General features: G+C 40.6%; 1 protein-coding gene across 6 annotated transcripts; it reads right to left on the reverse strand.

Annotated features, from left to right (window-relative positions):
* Window positions 1-13,186: 13,186 nt before the first annotated feature.
* ZNF334 (zinc finger protein 334) lies at window positions 13,187-24,826 on the reverse strand. Of its 6 annotated transcripts, XM_079128825.1 has the most exons (6): window positions 24,123-24,826; window positions 23,503-23,654; window positions 23,330-23,388; window positions 16,956-17,082; window positions 16,537-16,629; window positions 13,187-15,430 (listed from the first exon to the last, which is right to left on the reverse strand). In XM_079128825.1, the coding sequence occupies exons 2-6, from the start codon at window positions 23,534-23,536 to the stop codon at window positions 13,611-13,613; spliced, it is 2,133 nt and encodes a 710-aa protein (XP_078984951.1). In that variant the 5' UTR covers window positions 23,537-23,654; window positions 24,123-24,826; the 3' UTR covers window positions 13,187-13,610. The 6 variants fall into 6 exon arrangements, with proteins under 6 accessions (XP_078984951.1, XP_078984949.1, XP_078984948.1 ...); XM_079128823.1 differs by lacking the exon at window positions 23,503-23,654 and having other exon boundaries at window positions 13,187-15,427; XM_079128822.1 differs by lacking the exon at window positions 23,503-23,654.

The raw sequence follows: 24,826 nt of genomic DNA on the forward strand, positions 1-24,826 counted from the left end.
AGTATTTCCTATCAGATAAAATTTTCCATCACTCTTAGAACATCAGGTATAAATCCAAGAGTTCAGAAGAATTTAAGTATGATAAAAAAGGTGGAATTTCCAAGTAGGGGCTGGGATAGGGGAGGAGAGAAATGCAGTAATCAAAAAATCATGTTAGAAATAGAGCTGCCGGGTGGGGAGACAGATCACACCTCTAGTACACACACACTAGAGCACACACATTTCATAAGACTCTCGATTTCACATTTTATCAACAAACACCAGTACCTAGAGAAAACATAAAAGAATTTTCTCATTTATTCTCAGGGTAGGGATCAAAGGCAGCAGCCACAAAAGAAATGACTGTCAAATTTTACTCTAGAAAAATTTAAAACCTTGCTTTCAGGAAAAAAAAAAAAAAAAAAAAAAAAAACAAGTAAAAACACATTTGGAAAATATATTTGTTAAGTGTATGAAAGAAATGGCTTATTGACTTCATTTAATTATCTCTCACACATTTATAAGAAGATCACACTATCATAAAAATGATCTATGGATGTGAAGGGCAAGTAATAAAAGTGAAAATGTAAATGAGGAATAAGTATGTAAAAACAGTCCATAAAGTATGAATAAAAAAATGCAAGTGTTTAAATATATTTTGGGGCCTTTACATTAGGAAAAGATTATAAAGAAAAATGATATCCAGGGTGGGCATAAGTTAGGAGAAAGGTTCATTCTCATAAATTTCTTTGGAATATAATTTATAAAACAGACTAGAGGTCACTTCATATGAAGCTTTAAAAGGAGAATGCACTTTATTTAATGTATCAAATCTATTTCAGGAATATAACCTAAGGAAAATAATTGTCCAAAGGTACATGGATAGATATACATTTCTTAGTTTATGTTAACAGTAATGCAGTGTAAAAAATCTAAATGTAAAAATAAAATAATTTGAGAATCCATAAGATGGGATATTAGGTAACCATTAAAAATTGTAGTGCAGAGATACAGACCTGATGTGGGTAGAGTTTACAATGTATTGAAAATAAAGTACACTTCACATAAGAATGTAAGGCGATATAAGACATTGATTTATTTCTCATAAAACCAGACACATTTCCTAAGAGTTTAAAAACAAACATTAAGTACCAAATACAAGAACAAAATCATCAAACCCCAAAATAAAAAAGCCACTTTTCTGTGTCACACATAACAATAGAGCAGTCTATGGACGGATTTTCTTTATAAAGGCCTGGAAAATTTCAAAACCTGAATAGTTCAATATTTTCCCGTCCTGGAGGGACAGTCAGGATAATAGAAAGGCCTGCATTCTTGGGGAGCGGGGTCTATGTCCACTGTGCTAGGCGCTGTGCTGACCTTCTCATTGTTAGCTCGAGGTTGCAGGGAGTGCCTTCCACTTAATTAACTGCACAGTGTCTCCTGTGTTTGTTAAGTGTCTGTCTCTATGTTTTACCATCTAATTCTCACCCTGAAGTAACTGGTCTCTACAAATTTTTTAAGCACCCTAAAAATGCTATCTTTTAGTGAGCGTTTGGATAAGACTGGTGTAGTAATTAAAAGATCTTAAATTTTAATAAAAGTCAATGTTAAAATAACTGTCCAAGTTACAAAGTCCTTCAAAAACATTCTAAAGCATTAGTAACAATGTATTAATTCACAGACACTAACAATCATGAACTGGATTGCTAAGTGGATCTATTTTGGCTTATATGCTAAAGCGATACAGCCAAGTGTCAATAGAAGGTTCACAAATAGTGCTCCCTGCTGCTTGTAAGTTTTGTGGTTCTTTACAATTTCTGAAAACTTTGGAAGACAGGTACTATGTTGAAATTCACACCTAATATGAGACATTTTTATTAATATTATTCTTTGGCATTATTTCAAATTTGTACAATTGAAGTTCCTGTAATTTCAGTTCTGTACTCGATATCTTCTACAGATTCATTTCAAATGTGTGGATATAAATTCTTGGAAATAAAGTCAGGAACAATGCAGTGCAGACATGATGACAGTATTTATTTCTCTGGAGATGACAGACACTTCCAATAGTCAAAAGAAGAGCTACCAATATTTTACTGTTTTAACAAGAAGAAATGCATTTACTTGATATATGCAGTGATGTGCCACATAATGATGTTTTAGTCAATAAAGGACCATAAGAGTAAGAGGGTTCCATAAGATTATAATGGAACTGAAAAATTCCTATCATGCAGTGTTTTGAGGTACTTTTCTACATTTAGATATGCTTAGGCACTAAATTAGTTACATTGCCTAGAGTATTTAGAACAGTAGCATGCTGCAGAGATTCGTAGCCTATGTCACACTGCCTAGGTGTATATAGTAGGCTATACCATCTAGGCTTGTGTCACCATGCTCTCTGAAGACAAAATCCCTCGGGAAGCTGGGCATGGTGGCTCATGTCTTTAATCCCAGCAACTCAGGAGGTTAAGGCAGGAGGATCACAAGTTGGAGGCCAACCTCAGCAACTTAGCAAGACCTTGTCTCAAAATAAAAAATAAATATAAATATAGTTGAGGTTGTAGCTCAGTGGTAAGAGTCCCCCTGGGTTCAATTCCTAGTACTGGAGTTTGGAGGAAAGGGAATCTATGGAGATTATTCCAATTAAGCTTGTCTCTACTATGCATTCTGGGGCTGAAGAAATAACTGTAGGAAGGGCCTGCGATTCTACTGGAAGAAACTAACCCTCTCTGAGATGGATTCGGTTCAAATTCTATCTCCTGACTTTCCTGTGTCCACTTTGTGCATCATGGTGGTGTTTAGGAACATTAAAAACTAGCTATATTCTATCTGAGGAGGCTGAGGCAGGAGGATTGCAAGTTCAAAGCTAGTCTCAGCAACTTAGCAAGGCCCTTAGCAACTTAGTGAGAACCTCTCAAATTAAAAAATAAAAGGGCTGGGAATGTGGTTCAGTGGCAAAACACCCCTGGGTTCAATCCCTGGTACCAAAAAACAAACAACAACAACAAAATTTAGCATATTCTTCAAGTCAGTACTTGTCATTGCCCATGGGTGGCTGGGCATCTCCCTTTCTCTAGAGCACAGCCATGCTGTAAGTGACCACAGGTAACCCTGGGAAGGCATGCAGGAAGTCCCAGCAGGCATACAGGCACTGCAGGACCAGGGCAGGGGCCTCCTTCCAAGGTCCTTCCACTTCAGGTGTAGGAAATGGCTTAGGCCTGAACCTGAGCGAAGTGCCGTGGATTCCCACTGTCCTCGCCTGCAGTCAAGTTCCTGTCTGGGAGACTCAGACATTTTTCACTTGCACATCAAGTTGCACCTCAGAAGACTGCCCATCTATGTCCACTCTAGGGTCTTTAAGATCAGCTCGCTGTCTCTGGCAGGCCAAAACTGAATTATCACTCTGTCCTAAGGCTCACTATAACTGGGTCCTCTTTGTTTCAAAGGTTTGGTGGCAGCACCTGGCCTAGGTCCTACGCCAGGATCCACTTCTGGTACCAATTACAGAATCAGCCCTGTTAAAAACCAGCACACAGAAGAGTAATGAACGAGAACGGAATGAAGAGACTACAAGAGTGTGGGCAGCGGCGGGGAACCAACAGGGATCTACCATCTCTGTCCTGGTAGGAAAACAGGAGTGTGGTGCCTTTGTAATGTGTCACCGTAGCTTGGCTGAGTCTGTGTCCCCCAGGATGCCCCTTCCGTTATATTTCTAGTGAAGGGAGGCCACAAAGGACATTTCTGCTTGACATTCGGCGGGTGGTAGAGGAGAAGCAGTCATTTTGCTTGTATACTCTGAAGGCACCTGTAACTGACCCTGTTATTCCTCACCGGCTGGTTCTCTTGGTGGCCTTAGGCCAGGACAGGCCTGAGACACCTCTTCCTTACGAGGGATCTTCCTTTTGCTCATCCAGCCTCCGGCTAACTCATTAGGAAAGTGATGAGGGCAGCAACTTCTTCTTAGGACACCAGTTGACACAGGTCCGTCTGTCTTTGTGGGGTCTGCTGTCTTTGTTCTTGCCCACTTAAGGTTCACTTAAGATCTGACTGCTTGGCCTGTGAATTCTAAGCTCCAGCATCAGACGTGGGCAATTTCCCTGCAACTGTCTAAGGTCAGATCTCTGCAACAAACCAATCTATTGACCAACCAGTCTATCATCTATAGACATACAGTTGTACTTCTGAAGGACACAGAGAGGAAATTATTTTGGTATCTGAGGGCCACTGGCTGGGACCCCAAGACACCTGATGGCAAGAGGCCCTGGCTGATGCAGTTCAAAGAGGTCTGCGCAGAGTGTGTGGAGTCGGGTAGAGACAGAGAATATCCAGAAGCATCTGACTTCTGAAGAATGACCCCTGGTCTAGATATGCTGGGGTGAGTTATATTAGGATACTCAATGACAGAAAAAGCTGACCAGGAATTTTTCAACCAAACTGATCTTCAAATGAATTAAACTCCACAGGCACAGTAGGAACACAAAAATTCAGGGGATGCTTAAATTAGATTTTAGATGAATAGGGAGAGAAAAGGGAAGAAGCGATTACCAACCAATTTCATCATGGACTGACAGCAAGAAAATAATAGACTGTCTTCCCTCTTACTCCCTGCAAGAAACAGGAGACACTAAGGCATTATATAAGGACATCAGTATGACAGTGACTGATAGAATGGAGATACAAACTTCCTTAAATATCAAAAGACACAGCCCCACAAAGCTATGCTAGGGGAGAAAAACAGGAAGATATAAGTATAAAGCAGCATGGCAGAACTGGAATCGACTATAGTTAGTCATGTCAATAATACCCATTGATAGAACTTCTCTCCCATTCTTTCTCATAAAGTGATCTAATTCCCCATTTCATCAGCAAAAAAGGAACATTCTAAGATAAATTCATAAGCCTCCACCTTGTCCACCAACTCATAGGTGTGCCCATACGTGGTATTTTCAGTAGACAGACTGGCATGGCATGACAGTTACCCATCCTATTAAAAGGCTACCTTTCCCCCTACGCTAGACCCCAGTCTTTTTCAACCACTCAGAACATTACTCCCTCGTTTCCCCCTCTCTACTGAATTTCCTATAAACATATAAACATGCAATTACCTGTCTCTGGAAAGAAACCTCTTTGATCACACTTCCCTCTCAAGCTACCATGCCATTTTCCTTGGTACAACTCCTTGAAAGAGTTGTTGCTGTTCAGTTTCCAGGTGGTTGCTTCCTATTTCTTGAAACCACTCCACTGCTCTGTGGCTCCCTGGTAACAACGGCCTCAGCACCTCACCTGCAGGCCTTCATGCCCGTGTGGTCTTCTTCCCCACCACACCAAGGCTGTCTGTGGGACCGAGATGATGTGGTGAAAACAACAAGCTTCAAAGGATACTGTAGCTTCTCCCTTACTTCCTCTTGGGTCACTCATTTGGAGGGATGCCAGTGGTCCTGTTGAGAGGGTGCCCAAGACGCTCTATGAAGAGGTCACATGATGAGGAAGTGGCCTCCTGCCATTGTGGAAGTGGAAGCTTCAGCCCCAGTCTAGTCTTTAAATGGCCACAACCTTATGAAAGACCCCAAGGCAGACCTAGCTAATTACTTCCCAAACTGTGTGAGATGATAAATGTTTAAGTTGCTAGGTTTAGGGGCACTTTGTGGCACAGTACTAGGTAATGAACACATTCTCCGGTATTATGGATTGAATTGTTTCCCCAAAGTTTAAGATGAAGTACTACTAATAACCCCCAGTACTTCAGAATGAGACCTCATTTGGAAATAGGGCTGTTACAGGTGTAATTGTTTAAGACGAGGCCCTACTTGAACAGGGTGGGCCCCTTATCCAGTATGTCCTTTCGGAAGGGGTACTTGAGACACACAGACAAGCACAGTGAGGACGCCACGTGAAGACTGGAGACAAAATGCCCCAAAATGGATATACAGAAGCCAGGAGAGGCCCAGGACAGAGCTTCCTCCAGCACCTCTGCAGACACCATGGCTCTTCAACACCTTGACCCCAGACCTGTAGCCTCCAGAACTGAGACAACAGGTTTCTGTTGTTCTAGAAGCACAGTTTGTCATGGCAACCCTAGGAAACCAATAGACCCTGTATGTTCTCTTTTCCTCCCTGGCTATTACTTTTTAAATATTTTTTTAAAATATGTTTTCATAAATCTTGATTTTAAGACATTTTGATTGCCTTGTATTTTTTGTTTCTTTCCTGTTTGGGGTTCATTGAATTTCTAGGATTTGAGGATTTACATTTTTCATCAGACTTGAAAAAACTTTTCCTCATGTAGCTTTTCCATCTATATAATATTAAATCAAACCAATAAAGAAAAACAATGCAGTGACAGGTAATGACATAACCCAAAGGGGCAAGCAGGAGGCACAACTAGACAGCTGGCATACAGATCCCAGCAGGCAGAGTCAAGAAATGCAAAGCAATCACTGGTTTCACTTACAATAATAAATTTTACAGGATCAAGGAAAAATATTAAGGGATAAACTTAGGCAAAAATTGTTTTTTTAACTCCATCAATAAACAATTTTAAAGTGAAGATTATAAAAGTCCATTCACAACAATTGTTCTTTGAATTGACTATGAATACATTTCACAGGAAAAGAACAATATTGGTATACACGTACATGTATTTACATATTCAGGTCTATGTATGTATAAAATACATATATAAAATACGTGCATATGTATATATTTATGTCCATTGTACTAAAGGACATAAAACAAGAACCAAATAAGTGAGTAAATAAATCAAGTTCATACTGGGTTCTCTGAAGGGCCCCATATAAACAGCACCATTTTCTCCCACCTGAATAATCAAAAATTAAAATCAGCAGCAGCAGTTAGGGGTCAGGATGAGGCCTTTATTACAGATCAAGGCAGTTGGAGAATGCAACTTGGCATGATCACCAAATGGGCCAATTAGCTGAATGACAGAATTAGGCCAATTTGCCTACTCAGTCACAGGCAATACCCATGACAGGAAATCGTACTTTCAGGAAAACCACAATGAAGACAAAAAACCATTGAGTTGAGCAAGCTCCCCTGCATTACCAACTGGATAAGCTCACTGGTCCTCCCTGGGGCAGAATGCATAAAGTCACTGAGGTCAGGGATGGGCTTAGGGAAACACCCACTTGTAGAAATCAGGACTTAACGTGAACTCCATAAAAATGGCCCGACCACATATACCCGTATGATATAATTTGTCATCATTACAGAAGCCCCTTTCTCAGAATTTGATAGATGAATTCTAAAAAACACCTCTGTGCAGGAGATCCAAGATGGCGGACTAGAAGGTGACTGCATCTCCCGTTGCTCCAGAACTCAGAATTCACAAAGGGGAGGTGAGAGACTTGGACCAACATAGAGCCATGGGGTGAGTCTCTCCCACCGGGTGAAGCTCGGCCTGGGTGGCAGGCCTGGACAGGGGGCAGGTTCTCGGAGCAGGGCAGGGCAGTGAGAGACTTCCCCAAGAAGCCCTGCTCCGTCCAGCGGCAGGCACGATCCACAGCCAGCTCCTCGGAGCAGGCCCGCCCAGTGAGAGCTTTTCCGCACAGAGCCAACCCCAAGCCCCGGACCCAGCGCTGGGCCCTGGCCTGGCCCGCAGGCGGCTTCTGGAACCAAGGAAGGACAGGGAGAGGCTTTCCCTGAGCAGCCTGGCTCCCTCAGGCAGGGGCAGGCCCTGTCTATAGCCAGCTTCTAGGAGCAGGACCGCCCAGTGAGAGGATTTCCATGCAGAACCAGCCCCCAGCCCTGGACCTAGTAGCGGGCTAGGGGCAGCTTTATTCGGAAGCACTGCATTATCAAGTTTCCCCAAGACTTCAGGCTACTGAAGGCTGGGAGGTGATATACTGGAAATCTACAGGGGCACTATAAGCCAATAGAGGAAATCTGCAATATCTCAGAGTCCCACTGATATCTGACCAGTATGAGAAAACAAGGGAAGAAAATGTCACAAACAAACCTAGATATTATATCAATAAAACCCAATGACAGCACAGCAGAAGAAATGTCAGAAAGGGAGTTCAGAATGTACATAATTAAAACAATCAGGGAAGCAAATGAGGAGATGAAAGAGCAAATGCAGGCATTGAAGGAAGAGATGAAAGAGTAAATGCAGGCATTAAATGATCGCACCAATCAACAGTTAAAAGAGCAAATACGGGAAGCAAAAGATCATTTCAATAAAGAGTTAGAGATACTGAAAAAAAACCAAACAGAAATCCTTGAAATGAAGGAAACAATAAACCAAGTTAAAAACTCCATAGAAAGCATAACCAATAGGATAGAACACCTGGAAGACAGAACCTCAGACATTGAAGACAAAATATTTAATCTTGAAAACAAAATTGACCAGACAGAGAAGATGGTAAGCAATCATGAACAGAATCTACAAGAATTATGGGATATCATGAAAAGGCCAAATTTAAGAATTATTGGGATTGAGGAAGGCTTAGAGAAACCAAAGGAATGAACAATCTATTCAATGAAATAATATCAGAAAATTTCTCAAATCTGAAGAATGAAGTGGAAAACCAGGTACAAGATGCTTATAGGACTCCAAATATACAAAATTACAACAGACCCACACCAAGGCACATTATTATGAAAATACCTAACATACAAAATAAAGACAAAATTTTAAAGGCTGTGAGAGAAAAGAATCAAATTACATTCAGGGAGAAACCAATAAGAATATCAGATTTTTCAATCCAGACCCTAAAAGCTAGAAGGGCCTGTAACAACATTTACCAAGCCCTGAAAGAAAACAGATGCCAACCAAGAATCTTATACCCAGCAAAACTCACTTTCAGATTTGACAATGAAATAAAATTCTTCCATGATAAACAAAAGCTAAAAGAATTTACAAAAAGAAAGCCGGCATTACAGAACATTCTCAGCAAAATATTCCATGAGGAAGAGATGAAAAACAATGATGCAAATCAGCAACGGGAGGAATTAGCCTAAAGGAATAGCCAAATAAAGGAGAAACCAAATCATGTCAAAAAACAAAAATGAGTCAAATGACTGGGAATACAAATCATATCACAATAATAACCCTGAATGTTAACGGCCTGAACTCATCAATCAAAAGACAAAGACTGGCAGATTGGATTAAAAAGAAAAATCCAACAATATGCTGCCTAAAGAGACTCATCTCATAGAAAGAGATACCCACAGACTAAAGGTGAAAAGATGGGAAAAAACATACTATGCACACGGACACAGCAAAAAAGCTGGAGTATTCATCCTCATTTCAGATAATGTGGACTTCAAGCCAAAACTAGTCAGAAGGGATAAAGAAGGACATTACAAATTGCCTAAGGGAAGCATAAATCAGCAAGACATAACAATCATAAATATCTATGCCCCGAATATTGGCTGATCCATGTACGTCAAACAAATCCTTCTCAATTCCAGAAATCAAATAGATTGCAACACAATAATACTAGGCGACTTTTACACACCTCTCTCACCACTGGCTAGATCTTCCAAACAAAAATTGAATAAAGAAACCATACATCTCAATAACACAATCAATAATTTAGACTTAATGGACATATGTAGAATATACCATCCAACAAAGAATGAATACACTTTCTTCTCAGCAGCACTTTCTTCTCTAAAATAGACCATATTTTATGCCACAAAGCTACTGTTAGCAAATACAAGATAGAGATACTACCTTGTATTCTATCAGATCATAATGGATTGAAATTAGAAATAAATGACAGGATAAAAAACAAACTTCTCCAATACCTGGAGATTAAATAATACGCTATTATATGATGAATGGATAACAGAAGACATCAGGAGGGAAATAAAAAAAATTCTTAGACGTAAACAAGAACAAAGACACATCATATCAAAATCTCTGGGACACTATGAAAGCAGTACTTAGAGAAAGATTTATTTCATGGAGCGCATTCAACAAAAGAAGTAAAAATCAACAAATAAACGACTTAACACTACAGCTCAAAGCCCTAGAAAAAGAAGAGCAGACCAACACCAAAAGTAGAAGACAGACAAGAAATAGTTAAAATCAGAGCTGAAATCAACAAAATTGAAACAAAAGAAACAATCGAAAAAATTAACAAAATAAAGAGTTGGTTCTTTGAAAAAATAAACAAAATTGATAAACCCTTAGCCACACTAACAAAGAGAAAGAGAGAGAAAACTCAAATTACTAAACTTCGGAATGAACAAGGAAATATCACTACAGACACGAGTGAAATACAAAACATAATTAGAAGCTATTTTGAAAATCTATACTCCAAAAAAACAGAAAACCTCAAAGACATCAACAAGTTTCTAGAGATATATGAATTACCTAAACTGAACCAGGAGGACATACGCAACTTAAATAAATCAATTTCAAGCAATGAAATAGAAGAGGTCATCAAAAGCCTACCAACAAAGAAAAGTCCGGGACAAGATGGGTTGTCAGTGAGTTCTACAAAACCTTTAAAGAAGAGCTCATTCCAATACTTCTCAAAGTATTCCATGAAATAGAAGAGGAGGAACTTTCCCAAACTCATTCTATGAAGCCAATATCACCCTGATACCTAAACCAGACAGAGACACATGGAGGAAAGAAAATTTCAGACCAATATCCTTAATGAACATTGATGCAAAAATTCTCAACAAAATTTTAGCAAATCGCATACAAAAAATATATTAAAAAGATAGTGCACCACGATCAAGTGGGTTTTATCCCAGGGATGCAAGGTTGGTTCAATATCCGGAAATCAATAAATGTCATTCACCATATCAACAGACTTAAAGTTAAGAATCACATGATTATTTCGATAGATGCAGAAAAAGCATTTGATAAAATACAGCATCCTTTCATTCTCAAAACACTAGAAAAAATAGGGCTAGTGGGAACATTCCTTAACATTGTAAAGGCCATCTACACTAAGCCCATGGCCAATATCATTCTAAATGGTAAAAAACTGAAAGCATTCCCCCTAAAAACTGGAACAAGGCAGGGATGCCCACTTTCACCACTTCTATTCAACATTGTCCTTGAAACTCTAGCCAGAGCAATTAGACAAACCAAAGAAATTAAAGGGATATGAATTGGAAAAGAAGAACTCAAACTATCCCTGTTTGCTGATGACATGATTATATATTTAGAGGAACCCGGAAACCACCAGAAAACTTTTAGGACTCATAAGTGAATTCAGTAAAGTAGCAGGTTACAAGATCCATGCTCATAAATCCAATGCATTTTTATACATAGGTGATGAATCTTCAGAAAGAGAAGTTAGGAAAACTAACCCATTCACAATAGGCTTGAAAAAAATAAAATACTTGGGAATCAATCTAACAAGAGAGGTGAAAGATCTCTACAATGAGAACTACAGAACACTAAAGAAAGAAATTAAAGAAAAATCTTAGAAGATGGAAAGATCTCCCATGTTCTTGGATAGGCAGAATTAATATTGTCAAAATGGCCATACTACCAAAAGTGCTATACAGATTCAATGCAATTCCAATTAAAATCCCAAAGATGTACCTCACAGAAATAGAGCAAGCAATTATGAAATTCATCTGGAAGAATAAGAAACCCAGAATAGCTTAAAGCAATCCTTAGCAGAAAGAGCAAAGCAGGGGGTATCGCAATACCAGACCTTCAACTCTACTACAAAGCAATAGTAACAAAAACGGCATGGTATTGGTACCAAAACAGACAGGTAGATCAATGGTACACAATAGAGGACACAGACACAAACCCAAATAAATACAATTTTCTCATAGTAGACAAAGGGGCCAAAAATATGCAATGGAGAAAAGATAGCCTCTTCAACAAATGGTGCTGGGAAACCTGGAAATCCATATGCAACAGAATGAAACTAAACCCCTATCTCTCACCCTGCACAAAACTCAACTTGAAATGGATCAAGGACCTCAGAATCAGATCAGAGACCCTTCATCTTATAGAAGAAAAAGTAGGTCCAAATCTTCAACATGTCGGCTTAGGATCAGACTTCCTTAACAGGACTCCCATAGCATAAGAAATAAAAGCAAGAACCAACAACTGGGATAGATTCAAACTAAAAAGCTTTCTGTCAGCAAAGGAAACTATCAGTAATGTGAAGAGAGAGCCTACAGAGTGGGAGAATATCTTTGCCACTCATACTTCAGATAGAGCACTAATTTCCAGAATATATAAAGAACTCAAAAAACTCTACAGGAAGAATACAAATAATCCAATCAACAAATGGGCTAAGGAAATGACCAGACACTTCACAGAAGAAGATCTACAAGCAATCAACAGATATATGAAAAAATGTTCAACATCTCTAGTAATAAGAGAAATGCAAATCAAAACTATTCCATCTCATCCCAATTAGAATGGAGATTATCAAGAACACAAGCAACAATAGGTGTTGCTGAGAATGTGGGGAAAAAGGTACACTCATACATTGCTGGTGGGGCTGCAAATTAGTGCAGTCACTCTGGAAAGCAGTATGGAGATTCCTCAGAAAGCTTGGAATGGACCCACCATTTGACCCAGCAGCTATCCCACTCCTTGGCCTATACCCAAAAGACTTAAAATCAGCATACTACAGAAATACAGCCACATCAATGTTCATAGCTGCTGAATTCACAATAGCCAGATTGTGGAACCAAGCTAGATGTCCTTCAATTGATGAATGGATAAAGAAACTGTGGTATATATATATACAATGGAATATTACTCTTCCATAAAGAATGATAAAATTATGGCATTTGCAGGCAAATGAATGAAATTGGAGAATATCATGCTAAGTGAGATAAGCCAATCTCAACCAAAGGACAAATGATCTCGCTGATAAGTGGATGATGACACATAATGGGTGCTGGGAGGGGTTAGTGTTAGGGTTAGGGAGGGGGGCAGGAATGGAGGAAGGAAGGACTGTATAGAGGGAAAAGAGGGTGGGAGGGGTTGGGGGAAGGGAAAAAATAACATAATGAATCAAACCTCATTACCCTATGTAAATTTATGATTACACAAATGGTATACCTTTACTCCATGTACAAACAGAGAAACAACATGTATCCCATTTGTTTACAATAAAAAAAAAAAAACAAAAAACCTCTATGACACATAGTAGCATGGTTGGTCCTCTTAATTGTCACCTTTGCAGATAAAGGGATTGGGGGTCTGTTACCAGAACAGTATGGAGATAGAAGAGAGAAAACAAGCTGTCTGAGGATTTAATACATCATAAATCTGTAAATTATCAGTTAATCATTAATCATAAGAAAAACTGGTATTGATTTGAAAGGAAGATTAGACCCTCACACCTGCTGACACATTTTCAAGTGACACTGAAGAGAATGATAAAGTAATGAACTTAAATAATGTTGGTTTCTTTTTTTTTTTTAAAGGGAGGCACACTTGGCATAATGTGTGAATTGAGCGTTTTCACAGTTCACACTGAATGTCATACCACATGTATTAAGCAAATTGTGTTTTTAGCCTGTGTGAACTCTGATACTATAGTGAGGGCTGACCTGTGGCAGAAAAATTTCCCATGCTCCTTACACTGAAAAGATTTCCTTTCCCCATTCATATTCAGAGTTCTAGCTTTATGTAAATCATTTGATGTGTTGCCTTGCTGAACTTATTCCTTGTGAGTTTTCTTATGTAAAAGGAAGTTCGATTTGTGGCGGAATGTCTTCTCACATGTGTTACATTCATAGGGTTTTTCTCCTGTGTGTATTTTCTGATGCTCAGTGAGAGTCCAGAGCCGACGGTAGGTTTTCCCACACTCGTTACATTCATATGGTTTTTCTCCCGTGTGAATTCTCTGGTGTACTCTGAAGGCAGACTTATGGCAGAAGGATTTCCCACATTCACTACATTCATACGGTTTCTCTCCAGTGTGAGTTCGCTGATGTTCAGTGAAGGAGAACTTCTGGCAGAAGGTTTTCCCACACTCATTACACTCATAGGGTCTCTCCCCCGAGTGGGTTCTCTGATGGTGAGTGAGTGCTGACTTCCTGCAGTAGGTCCTCCCACACTCACTACATGCATAGGGTCTCTCCCACATGGTCCTCTGATGTGCAAAGAGGCGTAAGCTTCTGCTGGCTGCACGCCCGTGTTCATGACACTCAAACAGATTCTCCTTTGTGTCCATTCTCTTATGTTCACTGCAGTTTGGCTTCACCACGGATGTTCCACCGCATTTATTAAACACATCCTGCTTTTCTCCTGTGTGGGTTCTCTGATGTATAGTGAGTGTTGATTTATGGCAGAAAAACTTGCCACATTCATTGCATTCATAAGACTTCTTTCCTCTGTGAATTACCTGATGTGCCATGAGGGCTGATTTAGTGCATAAAAATTTTCCACACTGACTGCATTCATAGGGCTTCTCCCCTGTGTGACTTCTTCGATGCACGTTGAGGGCTGACTGGCAGAAGAAGGTTTTCTCACATTCACTACATTCATAGGGTTTTTCTCCTGTGTGAATTCTCTGATGTGCAGTGAGCGCTGACTGACAGAAGAAGGTTTTCCCACATTCCTTACACTCGTTTGGTTTCTCTCCTCTGTGAGTTCTTTGATGTACCATGAGGTAAGACTTCTTTCCAAAGGCATTCCCACATTCCTCACATTCATAAGGTTTCTCTCCCGTGTGTGACCTGAAATGCTCAGCGAGGGCTGACTTCCGAAAAAAGGTCTTTCCACATTCATTACACTCATAGGATTTCTCCCCTCCGTGAATTTTCTGATGTACAATGAGGGCAGATTTGTCAATGAAGGCTTTCCCACATTCGCTGCATTCATAGGGTCTCTCTCCAGTATGAATTCTTTGGTGTCGAGTGAGGCTGGTCTTCACACGGAAGGTTTTCCTACAATCGTCACAAACATAAGGTCTCTCTCCTGTGTGAATTCTCTGATGCACAATGAGGGTGGACCTCTTAGAAAAGGTTTTCCTGCATTCATCACATTCATTTAGCTTCTTTTCAGCACATTCCCTCTTCTGGGCAGACAGGACTACCCTGCTGAAGAAGGGTTTCCCACATTTATTATGGTCAAAAGGTTGTTTCAAAGTCTGAATGTTCTGGTGCAAAATAAGATCTTCCTCTTGACTGCCAGCTTCTATTGCTTGATTATAGTTGCATTTTTTCACTCCAGAATGACTTTTCACATGCTTAGCATGAAGTAGGGCCTTCTGATATCCACTGTGTTCATCAGGAACCTTTTTATTTTCTTCACTTTTCTTTGCCGCAATTACTTCTGAATTAGTTTTCAAACTGTTTCCACCTGGATCACATTTGTAGGGTATTTTTCTTGAGGGAACAAGATTCATGCCCAGAGAAAACGTTTTTCCAAATGCATTCATTCTTTCTGTAATGAGTGTCTTGCTGCTGAAGGGTGCATTTTGACTTAGATGTCTGTCTTGAATTTCCTTGTCCTTCTCTGAGGCATCATCATCTTCTAAAAAGGAGCACAATTAACAATAATTTGTGAGTCTTTACACACTTGCTATGCAATAGGAATCCCTACAAATGTCTTGTCATAGGATCAGACTGCAGGCCAAGCCTCCCAGAATTAAAGAATTTTAAGTGCAAATATCTCCTACTTGGCTGATTTTGGAAAAGAAAAAGCAAACCCATCCATGCTGGCCTATTTAACAGTGTCAAAGGAAGAGGAAACTAGTAAACAATACAAGAACCTTTGACACTTTACAAATATATTCTAAATATAGGGTGGAAAAATAAAAGAACAGTACACCAAGCATACCACAAGTGTGGCTGACTGGGTATTGAAATAAACAAGAGTCAAGTGAAAATGTCAGAGAAAGACGGTGATGCAGTGAGACTAGGTGGAACATCTCAGGAAGACGATTAGTGTGATTGAAAAGTACAAGAAGGAAGAGATGAACGTGACATTTTTTGCAGTGATATAGAAACTTGCACAAATAAAAAGGGGAATGAGCATAAGATTGAGAGTGAAGCATGGCCAGGACTGGAGGGAGGCAGGGCACCTTAGGCACATGTACAAGCCTGAGAGTGAGGGTCTTACATTTGAGTGGAGCTTTGTTTACCTAATTCAAAGTCCCAACCTTGGTGGGACTGAGAATGGACAGTGAAACTGTTATTTCTCAGTTAAATCACACACAGAAGGAGGAACTAGAAAGACCATGCAAATCAAGCAAGATTTATTAAGACAGATCGGTGAATGTCTAGATATAAAACATGTCTATGACAATGTCCAGTGAGGCAAGATCGGCAAGAGAATGCTACTGAAATGAAGGAAGCTGAGGTGTGGGGAAAGAGGAACTTGAGTTCTGGGGCTAGATAACTTAAGGGCAACAATCTGTATACATTTCAATTAAAGGAATATATTTATTAGGGGACAAACAACGTTTTCAGTAACTGCAGCATGACAGTTAATTGTCCTCCATTACTTCCTAAGGTCTGGGGTCTATAACGAGATTCCTTAAAAAAAAAAAAAATCATAAATATGCCAACGGTGGTTGCTGGCTACCCTGGAATTCTCATTTCCTTTGGATTCCACCTGCCCAGTTATCATTTACTTACCTGTATAGCTCTCCTTTGAGATTTCCTCCACTATCCATGGTTCTTCTCCTTGCTCCAATTTGAAGATCACATCTGGTTTGCTAACATGAAACCCTGTTAGTGGTAAATGACACAGAATTTGGACCAAGCTCTTTGGACTTCAGGGATTGAAACATGAAGAAGACAGTTTCAGAAGTCATGCAGTGAAGATGCCCAGCAACAGCTCAGTGAAGCCAGAACGTTGTGAAAGGCGGGGAAAGACAGGGAACATGGTGCATGCACTCGTGCACACACCACACCCACACCTATTTCTGTTGCCTAAAAGGGCTTTAACATCTTTCTGATACTGAAGACTAGGTAATTAAATTCTAGAATTTCAACATGTTCTTGTGACAGAAGAAAAGCATGCTCTTAGGAGGCATACAGGGATGCTCACTCACCCACTGAGATGAGGTTGCTGTAGTTCTCTAACATCACATCCCTGTACAGGAGCCGCTGGTCAGGGTCCAGCTGTTGCCACTCTTCATGGGTGAAGTTCACAGTCAGGTCCTTGAATGAAACTGACCTCTGAAAGAACATGTTTAATCTGAGATGATTAGAACTGAGTGATACCAAATCTACGGGAACATCACATACAAGAAGACTACTGCCAAGGCTGGTGGTAAGCTACAGAGAGGGGCTTTGTGGGAGGGTAAAACAGGAAATATCCTGTCACTGTTCATTTCTTAAATGAAAAATTTAAGTGTGCTGAGTTTACACCATGTCCTGCAGCGCTTGGCTTCCTGGATTATAACTCACATGAAACACTGACCCTGCTCTTTAGGATCACACCTTCTCACTGGGCGACATGAACATAAATCCACACCTGCAGCAAAGCTCAAAGATGGTCATACATAATAAAGGGTAGTCACAAAAGGAGAAAGTTAGTTCTGTTTTGTGTTTTCAGACTTCTTTTGAGGGGTCAATTTTTGACCTGAAATAAAAACTGTTTCATAGGAATGTGAGCTAAAGAGAGGGACTGTTTCCCAAATTAGTAGTCGTGAATCTTTAGATAACAAAACACATCAGTAAAACTTTCTTGCACATAACCAATATGTACATTTACTTAGAAATTATAATTATTATTTTAAGCTATCTATTAATATCAAATAAAGCCTGATAATTTTATTCTTTTAGTTAAGATAATATATAAACAGAAAGAAGTCCAGGGGTCCTGGCGGTGCCCCTTATTCTTCACTTTGGAGACGACTATTGTGAATGATGGAAATCCACAGAGATATTTGCAAGCAAGGACTGGAGTTTTGTGGCCAAATTTGTATTTTACAAGTGATGCTCTAAACTGGGAGCAGTGGTGCACGCCTGTAATCCCAGCTGAAGCAGGATGGTAAGTTCAAGGTCCGTTTTGGCAACTTTGTAAGACTGTCTCAAGACAACAAATAAAAAGTGTTGGGAGCAGAACTCATTGGTAGAGCAGTCCTGGGTTCTGCAAAAAAAAAAAAAAAAAAAAAAAAAAAATCACAAACACAAATGCTCTAGAGTAGAGGCGTTGGCAAACCACAAGCTTCAGGCTGTAGGCCAAATCTAGCCACTGAGATCAAATCTGGCCCATTTGTTTACGCATTGGTTATGATTCCTTTCATGCTACAGCTTTTGTGCTGAACAGATCTGACAGAGACCAGGTGGACAGAGGAGGTCCCCTGAAGAAAACATTTGCTGTCCCATACTCTAAAAAGATAGAAAATGGCCTAAAGGTCTGATTAGGAGGAAAGAAAGCTAAGATGCCTCAAGTGACAGGATCACAGGTAGCTCCAGTGCAGAGAAGGGCATCAATCCTACGTGATGACGGGTTAAGAGGAGTCGGCCATTGGTTGGTTGTGCAGTAGGAAGTGTAACATCCAGATTATTTGCACAATTGGCTGGGTAGATACAAGCACTGTATGCTGAGATTAGGGAATCGAAAAAAATAAAAGGGCTGAGCACAGGAGCTACAGCACTGATCTTTATGTGCTGCGCTTGAAGTGCCTGTGGACTACACAAGTAGAGGTGTCAGTCGGCAGGTGGATATTTGGCTCTGGGGCTCAGAAGAGACAGCATGGTGACTGGAAGCAATATCTGAAGGCATAAACAACAAGGACAGTCTCTACAAAGTGACATGGAATAATTCCCAGGCTATACTGTTAAGTGAAAAAAGCAAAGTGCAAACGAATATCTACAACACACTATGTTTTATGTATAAGAAAATACACATGTAACCATCATATGGGTATAAAATACAGCAAGAATAAACCAGAAACCCATGAACTTGGTTACAGGGGAAGGGTGGGAACAGGTGGGAAGCATGGGGGAAGGGAAAGGGCAGAGTGAGAAGAGTGGAACTTCTATACATTTCCTTCTGTGCAGTTCAGATTTTTAGAATGGTGGGAATATTACCTATCCCCAAACAACTAAGATCCAACAGGACAGGGAGGGGGAGTTCCAAATCAAATACAAATAGTAACACACAAACACCCATATTAACAATAAGCAACACTCAAGGTGAAGGGTATGAGGAAGGAAAGAACTACCCAAAGTAACTTTAGAAAAGAGGACTACTTTGGACTACTTTTTTAAGACTAAGCAAAATTATACTCCAGTTAGAAAACTTGTTTCTCACATGGGGTGTGGATTAGCAATTATTAAAATCACCTCATGTGTGTAGCTGGATGAGAAAGTAAATAATGCAGATCACAAAAGCCAGGTTTATTTCTCCGAGACAAAGGAATTATAATAAGGAAAGGGGCAGGTTAGAATAAACCCTACAGGGTACTGGCTAGTCAAGTGTCAACGTCATGACACAAAGAAGGACTGTGGCAGATTGCAGGAGGCTACAGAGACATGAGAGCTAAATGCACTGTGTGATCCTAGGCTGGGTCCCTGAACTGAAAAAAGGCATCAGTGGGACAACTGGCAAAATCTGAGAGAGATAACACTACTGTATTAGTGTTAATTTTCTGGTTTTGATCACCGTACGACGGTTTCAAAGGACCAGGGGAAGCAGGTGAAGGGCATGCAAGTACCTTGCCTATGATTCTTTTCCAATTCTTTTTTAAGTCTAAAATTATTTTAGGCATCACAGTGCCACCTCCAGCTCTGTAGAGCCTTGCGCACGCCCTGCACCTAGGACTGATGCACATTTACCCACTCCACGGCTATCACACCCCTTAGTCTCCGCCCTCCACCTGCTACACATCTTCATATTGGCACACTTTACCAGATAATTTAATCACATCCTTTTTTCCATATATAACTGTCTTCTATGCATAAGCTAGAAATAGTCGCGTTACCTATATTACGTCCTCTGTGAATTACCTCCTCCAAAGTAGATATAAGCCTCCTGACCATGAACAGTGTCTTACAACTGCAGGCACAACAGACACATAAGGTCCTAATGACTGGAGAGCCTGCCTGCAAAAGGTCTATGAGTGAGTCAGGAGTGGAGAGCAGACCCGGTGGTCAGTAACACAGGTCCACAGTAAGAACAGTGAACATACTCAGTTGGTTAAAGACTGAATGGTGTTCATAATAAAGAAACCTGATTCTCCTGGTGGCTCAGGTCAACTCTGTAAGCAACTCTGATGGACTGATCATCCATTCAGAGCACAGGAATGCTCACAGGTGGCCCATAGAAAGAAATGAAGAGCACTGATGGCCACACAGAGGGCTACAGAGGGCACAGAGAGGAATGCATACAGGCCTGCACTGCCAAAGACCAATGGCCTCACTTGTATGGAGGTCCCCAGGCAACGTGCAGACACTACACTGATGCAGAAATGGAGACAGCTGCACCGCCAAGTGAATGCAGCCCAGGGGACAGAAGATAAGGGGCAGGAATGGGTTCTATGAGGAAATGGCTCCTGGCTATGGTCACAAACAAGTGAAGATAAAAGGAGTAGAGAGACAGGGAACAATCAACGGAGTAGGCACATGGTTAAAAGCAGGAGCAGAAAATTTGGGACGTGTTCAAGAAACTAAATGTACTTTACCAACACTGCAGTGCTGCTCAGCATGGGTGACACCTGTCACCCAGGGCACTGTACACCTCTGTTCAAGAAGTCTGGACTGTCATGTTCTGTGGGATGCTGCTGCATTTGGAGGGCGAGGGAACAAGAGATGGTAGACCTTCTACAACACACAGGACAGTTTAAACAGGAAACAAATGCCCCAAGCCTTGTGTAATCTTCTAACGTCCTAAATATTCATAAATATGATGAACCTGTTTATAATGATCTGAGTCTAGAACCTTATTCCATTTTACACTTGAACATATATGTATTTATATATATGCTTTTTTTACAGAGACTAATTTTATTGGAATGCAATCCTGAATACATCCAGGGAATGTTGTATTTGGTTTGGATTGGAACTGTAGTAATTTTCATTCTTTGAAAAATATCACTAATGGAAATGCTGCCAATGGTATTTGAACTACACCTGCACCATGTGAATTTGTAATTATCATATCCAGTCTCTCAACGTCTGGGTATAAACATCAGACTACTACTCTGACTTTCAATATAGCTGTATCTACACAAATCCATATTAAAACACAATTTAAATTGCTTTTATTTCTCCTATAGTTACACTGATTATATAAAATTATACAAGATTATCTGTGGTTTCCAAACCAAGATGAAGGGAAGATGTGTTTTATCCGGGATCTCCAGAAAATAGAGCCTAAGGCAAAGAAAAAGTACTAAAGTGAGGAAAGGGCAGGTGTCGGCAATGAGATGCGAGAGGCATTACCACACTGTCCACTTCACATGGGTTCCAAAGAGGCAGCAGGTGCCTCAGAAGGAGCATGTGTGAACCACAGGACTTCAGAAGGACCACAAAGTAAAATTGATCTTGGAATAGTACATGGATGAGAAAAAGAAGTGGCAGTTCATCTGCCTTCCTCCTTCTCATTTCCCAAGGGGAGTCAACCTGCCTATACCTTTGGGTTGCATCATTTGGTGCCACTAGTGCTCCTTCAGGAAGCCAGAAACCATACCTCATGGTGTGTTGTTCTATTCCTGTCTAAGAGAAGGGAGACTGGTGTGGGTGGACACCACCAAGTAAGAGAGACGTAGGAGATGGTGGAACATGCATGCGTGTTTTTGTCCTTGTTCAAAATGTTTTATATCAATGGGCATTTGGTCTGATGAAGCTGAAAACCACCTCACCGTGGTCTGTATTATTTGTGTAACGCCTTTTTCCTGCACTAGCTTGTGAGCTCCATGAGGACAGAAAAGGTATCTCTTTTGTCCCCGCTATACACAGAGCACCCAGCACAGTGTTTGGCATGTAAAAGTTGATCAATACCGTTGTTGAATAAAAGGTCTAGAGTGGTAGGAATTAAAAAGAAGTAGGATGTGGTTACTACGTGAATAGCCTTGTAAGTCACACTATAAAAGGCTGAACGTTTATCCTATAAGTAGCACGGACCTACTTAAATAGTTTCCTTATGAAGAGACATGATCAGACTGGCATTTTAGAGGGTCCATTCAGCATTTCTAATAGTTTTCAGGTGGGAACAGTAGGTAGGCAGACCATGAGAAAGTTATTGTGACAATCAAGAAGACAGAAACTGGGGCAGGGGAAGTAAGTAAGGAACAAATTCAAGAAATATTTATTAGACATTAGCAAGGCTTGGTAACTGGATACAGTAGGAGGCAAGGACAAGAAAAACTAAGACATATCTCATTTTCTGGCTTACATAACTGGTGGGACTGTAATGGCAATGATAGAGAATAACAAAGAAGCAGCAAACTGAAGAGACTGCAAGTATTATTTCCATTTTGGACATGGGGATTCCCAGAACTTCTTGAATATCCTATGGAGATGTTTAGCAAGGACCTCAAACTGAGGTTCCTGGAGGCAGAAAAAGATTTCAAAGTACAACGAATTACAAGTTAAAACCACAAATGGCATGAAAAAAATCAGAAAGAATAATGGGCTAGCAATGGGATAACAAGTTTGTGGTATAAAAGGGAAGAAGACTATTTAACAGAAAAAATGATTACAGTTAAACAGAGAATATGTCAGTGATATCAAAAAAATTACTGGAGGTGTATTTTAGGGAGTGGGTGGTCATACTGTCAAATGCAACAAACAATCTGATAGAACATGTACTGGAAAATACCCACTGGGTTTAAAATATTTAGGTTGCTGCTAACTTTACCAGAATAGATCCATGGGAGTGTCAGGGGCAGACAAAGTTTATCGCACAGAGTGAGGTCAATGAGACAAGCAAGTGAAGTTTTACCTACAGAATATAACATTGAACTGCTACTTATAGACGTGTTTTAAAAGTATAGCTGAGAGAAATAGTTATAGCACATTATCTGCAGAACGTGCAATCCATTTATTCTAGGATTCCTCACTGAATCATGGACAACCACCAGAATGCCATCTACTCCGATGACAATGAATTAGTTCTCTACAATTAATGTGCTTTGCCTGGTATAAAAGTTACAGGAAACCCATTGCTTTTCTTTCACAAATGCTTTTTGTAAAGCTGTCTTTGCATCACTTACGCAAAGATTATTTAAGAACACGTTTGTATATAAATGACAGAAAAGCCATACTAATAGCCAATGTAAGGCCTATCTTCTTGTCTGGCCTTTTGGGACCAACTTGAATAAGCCTATAGGATTTCTGTGCATTTTCCAATACTGATCTGATATTCTTACTCTCTGATGTTAAATTTTATATACCACTTTGATTTCATCTGAAAGCCCATAAACCTCTTAAAATCCACTGTAAAATCTGGGACGAAAATCCCTAAACAACTTACCTGGGGCTTATTCATTTTCAGGTGCTCTTGAGAAAGGGCCAAGAATGGTGAAAGCAGAGCTGGGTAAGGAAGAATGGGGAAGGGAATCATGAGAGGTGGCTAAGACAGCAGCTCTTACAATGACCTACAAAGACAGGCACACGTCCATGTAAGGAAATGGTCCTTTGACCAACCTGGAATAGAAGCAACAGGTTGGGGAATGTCCATTTATAGTTCTGAATTGATGACAAAGAGCTTCTCTCCCTTTTTTTTCCCCCCCACATGGAGATTCTCTGAGTGAATGTGAACAAAGGTTTTCTACTGAGTTACTGCCAATTTATAACTCCTATGAAAAATTTAAAAATAACCAGTGAGTCCAGTAATAGGAGATTGGGTCAACAAAACTCAGTATATACAAAATTTGGAACAGTAGTTCAGCATTAAAATTGATTCTAGGATTAAAGTATTTATTGTCACTGGAAAATACTGATGTCACTTACCCATTTTTCTACTAATATGTTTAGTTAATGAGACCAGAGAATCCAGACAGAATGAGTTCACGTGCTTTTCAGATGTTCACCTTTTTGACGGCTTGGTTTCCCTTAATTACAGATTCACAAAAGAATCTTTTGCTAAGAAACTTGTTTTAACCTAAACGTGATGGAGGACAGAGCCCTGATCTGGGAATTGAGCGACCAAAATTCAATTCTTGGCTCGGTCGCTAGCAAACCGCACAAATGGATAAAATGTTTACTTTCTAAATCCTAATTTTAAAATAAGGAAATTTTAAAAGATTTTTTTTAAAACAATTTACCTCCACTGTGTGGTTCTATACAGGGAAAATTCAATAAATCCCAGGAGTGGTGATGGTCATGGTTTGAGCAGCTCAGAATAAACAAGCAGTGGAGATCACAGGGAATGGCATGGATGAGTTTAGGAAGTGACACAGAAACCATCTCCCTAGCAATGGCCAGTTCTCCGTCCGTCCCTCCAACCAAGACCTCGCAGATCCTCCAGTGAAGTGCCTTCTGTCCGTTCCCTCAATCGCAGCTCACGTCCTTCTGAAAGCTGAACTGAAGCTCTGATGACCTGTGCACAGTACTCCATGGGTGCAGGTCCCGGGGCACCTGGGAACTTCTGGATCTGACTCTAGCACTTGACGCACAAACCTTTCCCCTTCACAGAGCACGGTCTTCAGCTAAAGAAGCGCGGCAGCGAGCCCGCCGCGAGGCCTGCGGGACAGGAGCCCAGCGCTGCCCTCGCTGCCCGGCTTCCGACCATCGGAACCCCGCGGCGGGCCCCCACGGGAGGGACGCGTGTCCACCTCCGCGGACCCGAAGCCGGCTGCGCCCGGCCCCACCTTTCCCGCCGACCGCCGCGTGCTCTGGGCTCGCCGCCAGCCCTCCTCCTAACTCGCGGGCACACCCGCTTGGCTGTCAGTTCGCACCAGGCCAAGATGACACCAGGACGCGGGAAGCCTGAGGCTCTAGGACCCTCCCCCGGAAGAGCCTGGCGAAC

This window comes from Sciurus vulgaris, assembly GCF_902686455.1.
Source record: "Sciurus vulgaris genome assembly, chromosome: 2".
Taxonomy (NCBI): domain Eukaryota; kingdom Metazoa; phylum Chordata; class Mammalia; order Rodentia; family Sciuridae; genus Sciurus; species Sciurus vulgaris.

What these genes read in the sequence shown, in the direction of transcription:
- ZNF334 (XM_079128822.1), bottom strand. Translation starts at nt 24,264, where the DNA reads ATGGTTTCTGTGTCACTTCCTAAACTCATCCATGCCATTCCCTGTGAT. An exon ending in TGAAAATGAATAAGCCCCAG is followed by an intron (nt 17,083 to 23,329) that starts GTAAGTTGTTTA and finishes ATGTTCTTTCAG; the next exon opens with AGGTCAGTTTCATTCAAGGA. An exon ending in CAGCAACCTCATCTCAGTGG is followed by an intron (nt 16,630 to 16,955) that starts GTGAGTGAGCAT and finishes TACCACTAACAG; the next exon opens with GGTTTCATGTTAGCAAACCA.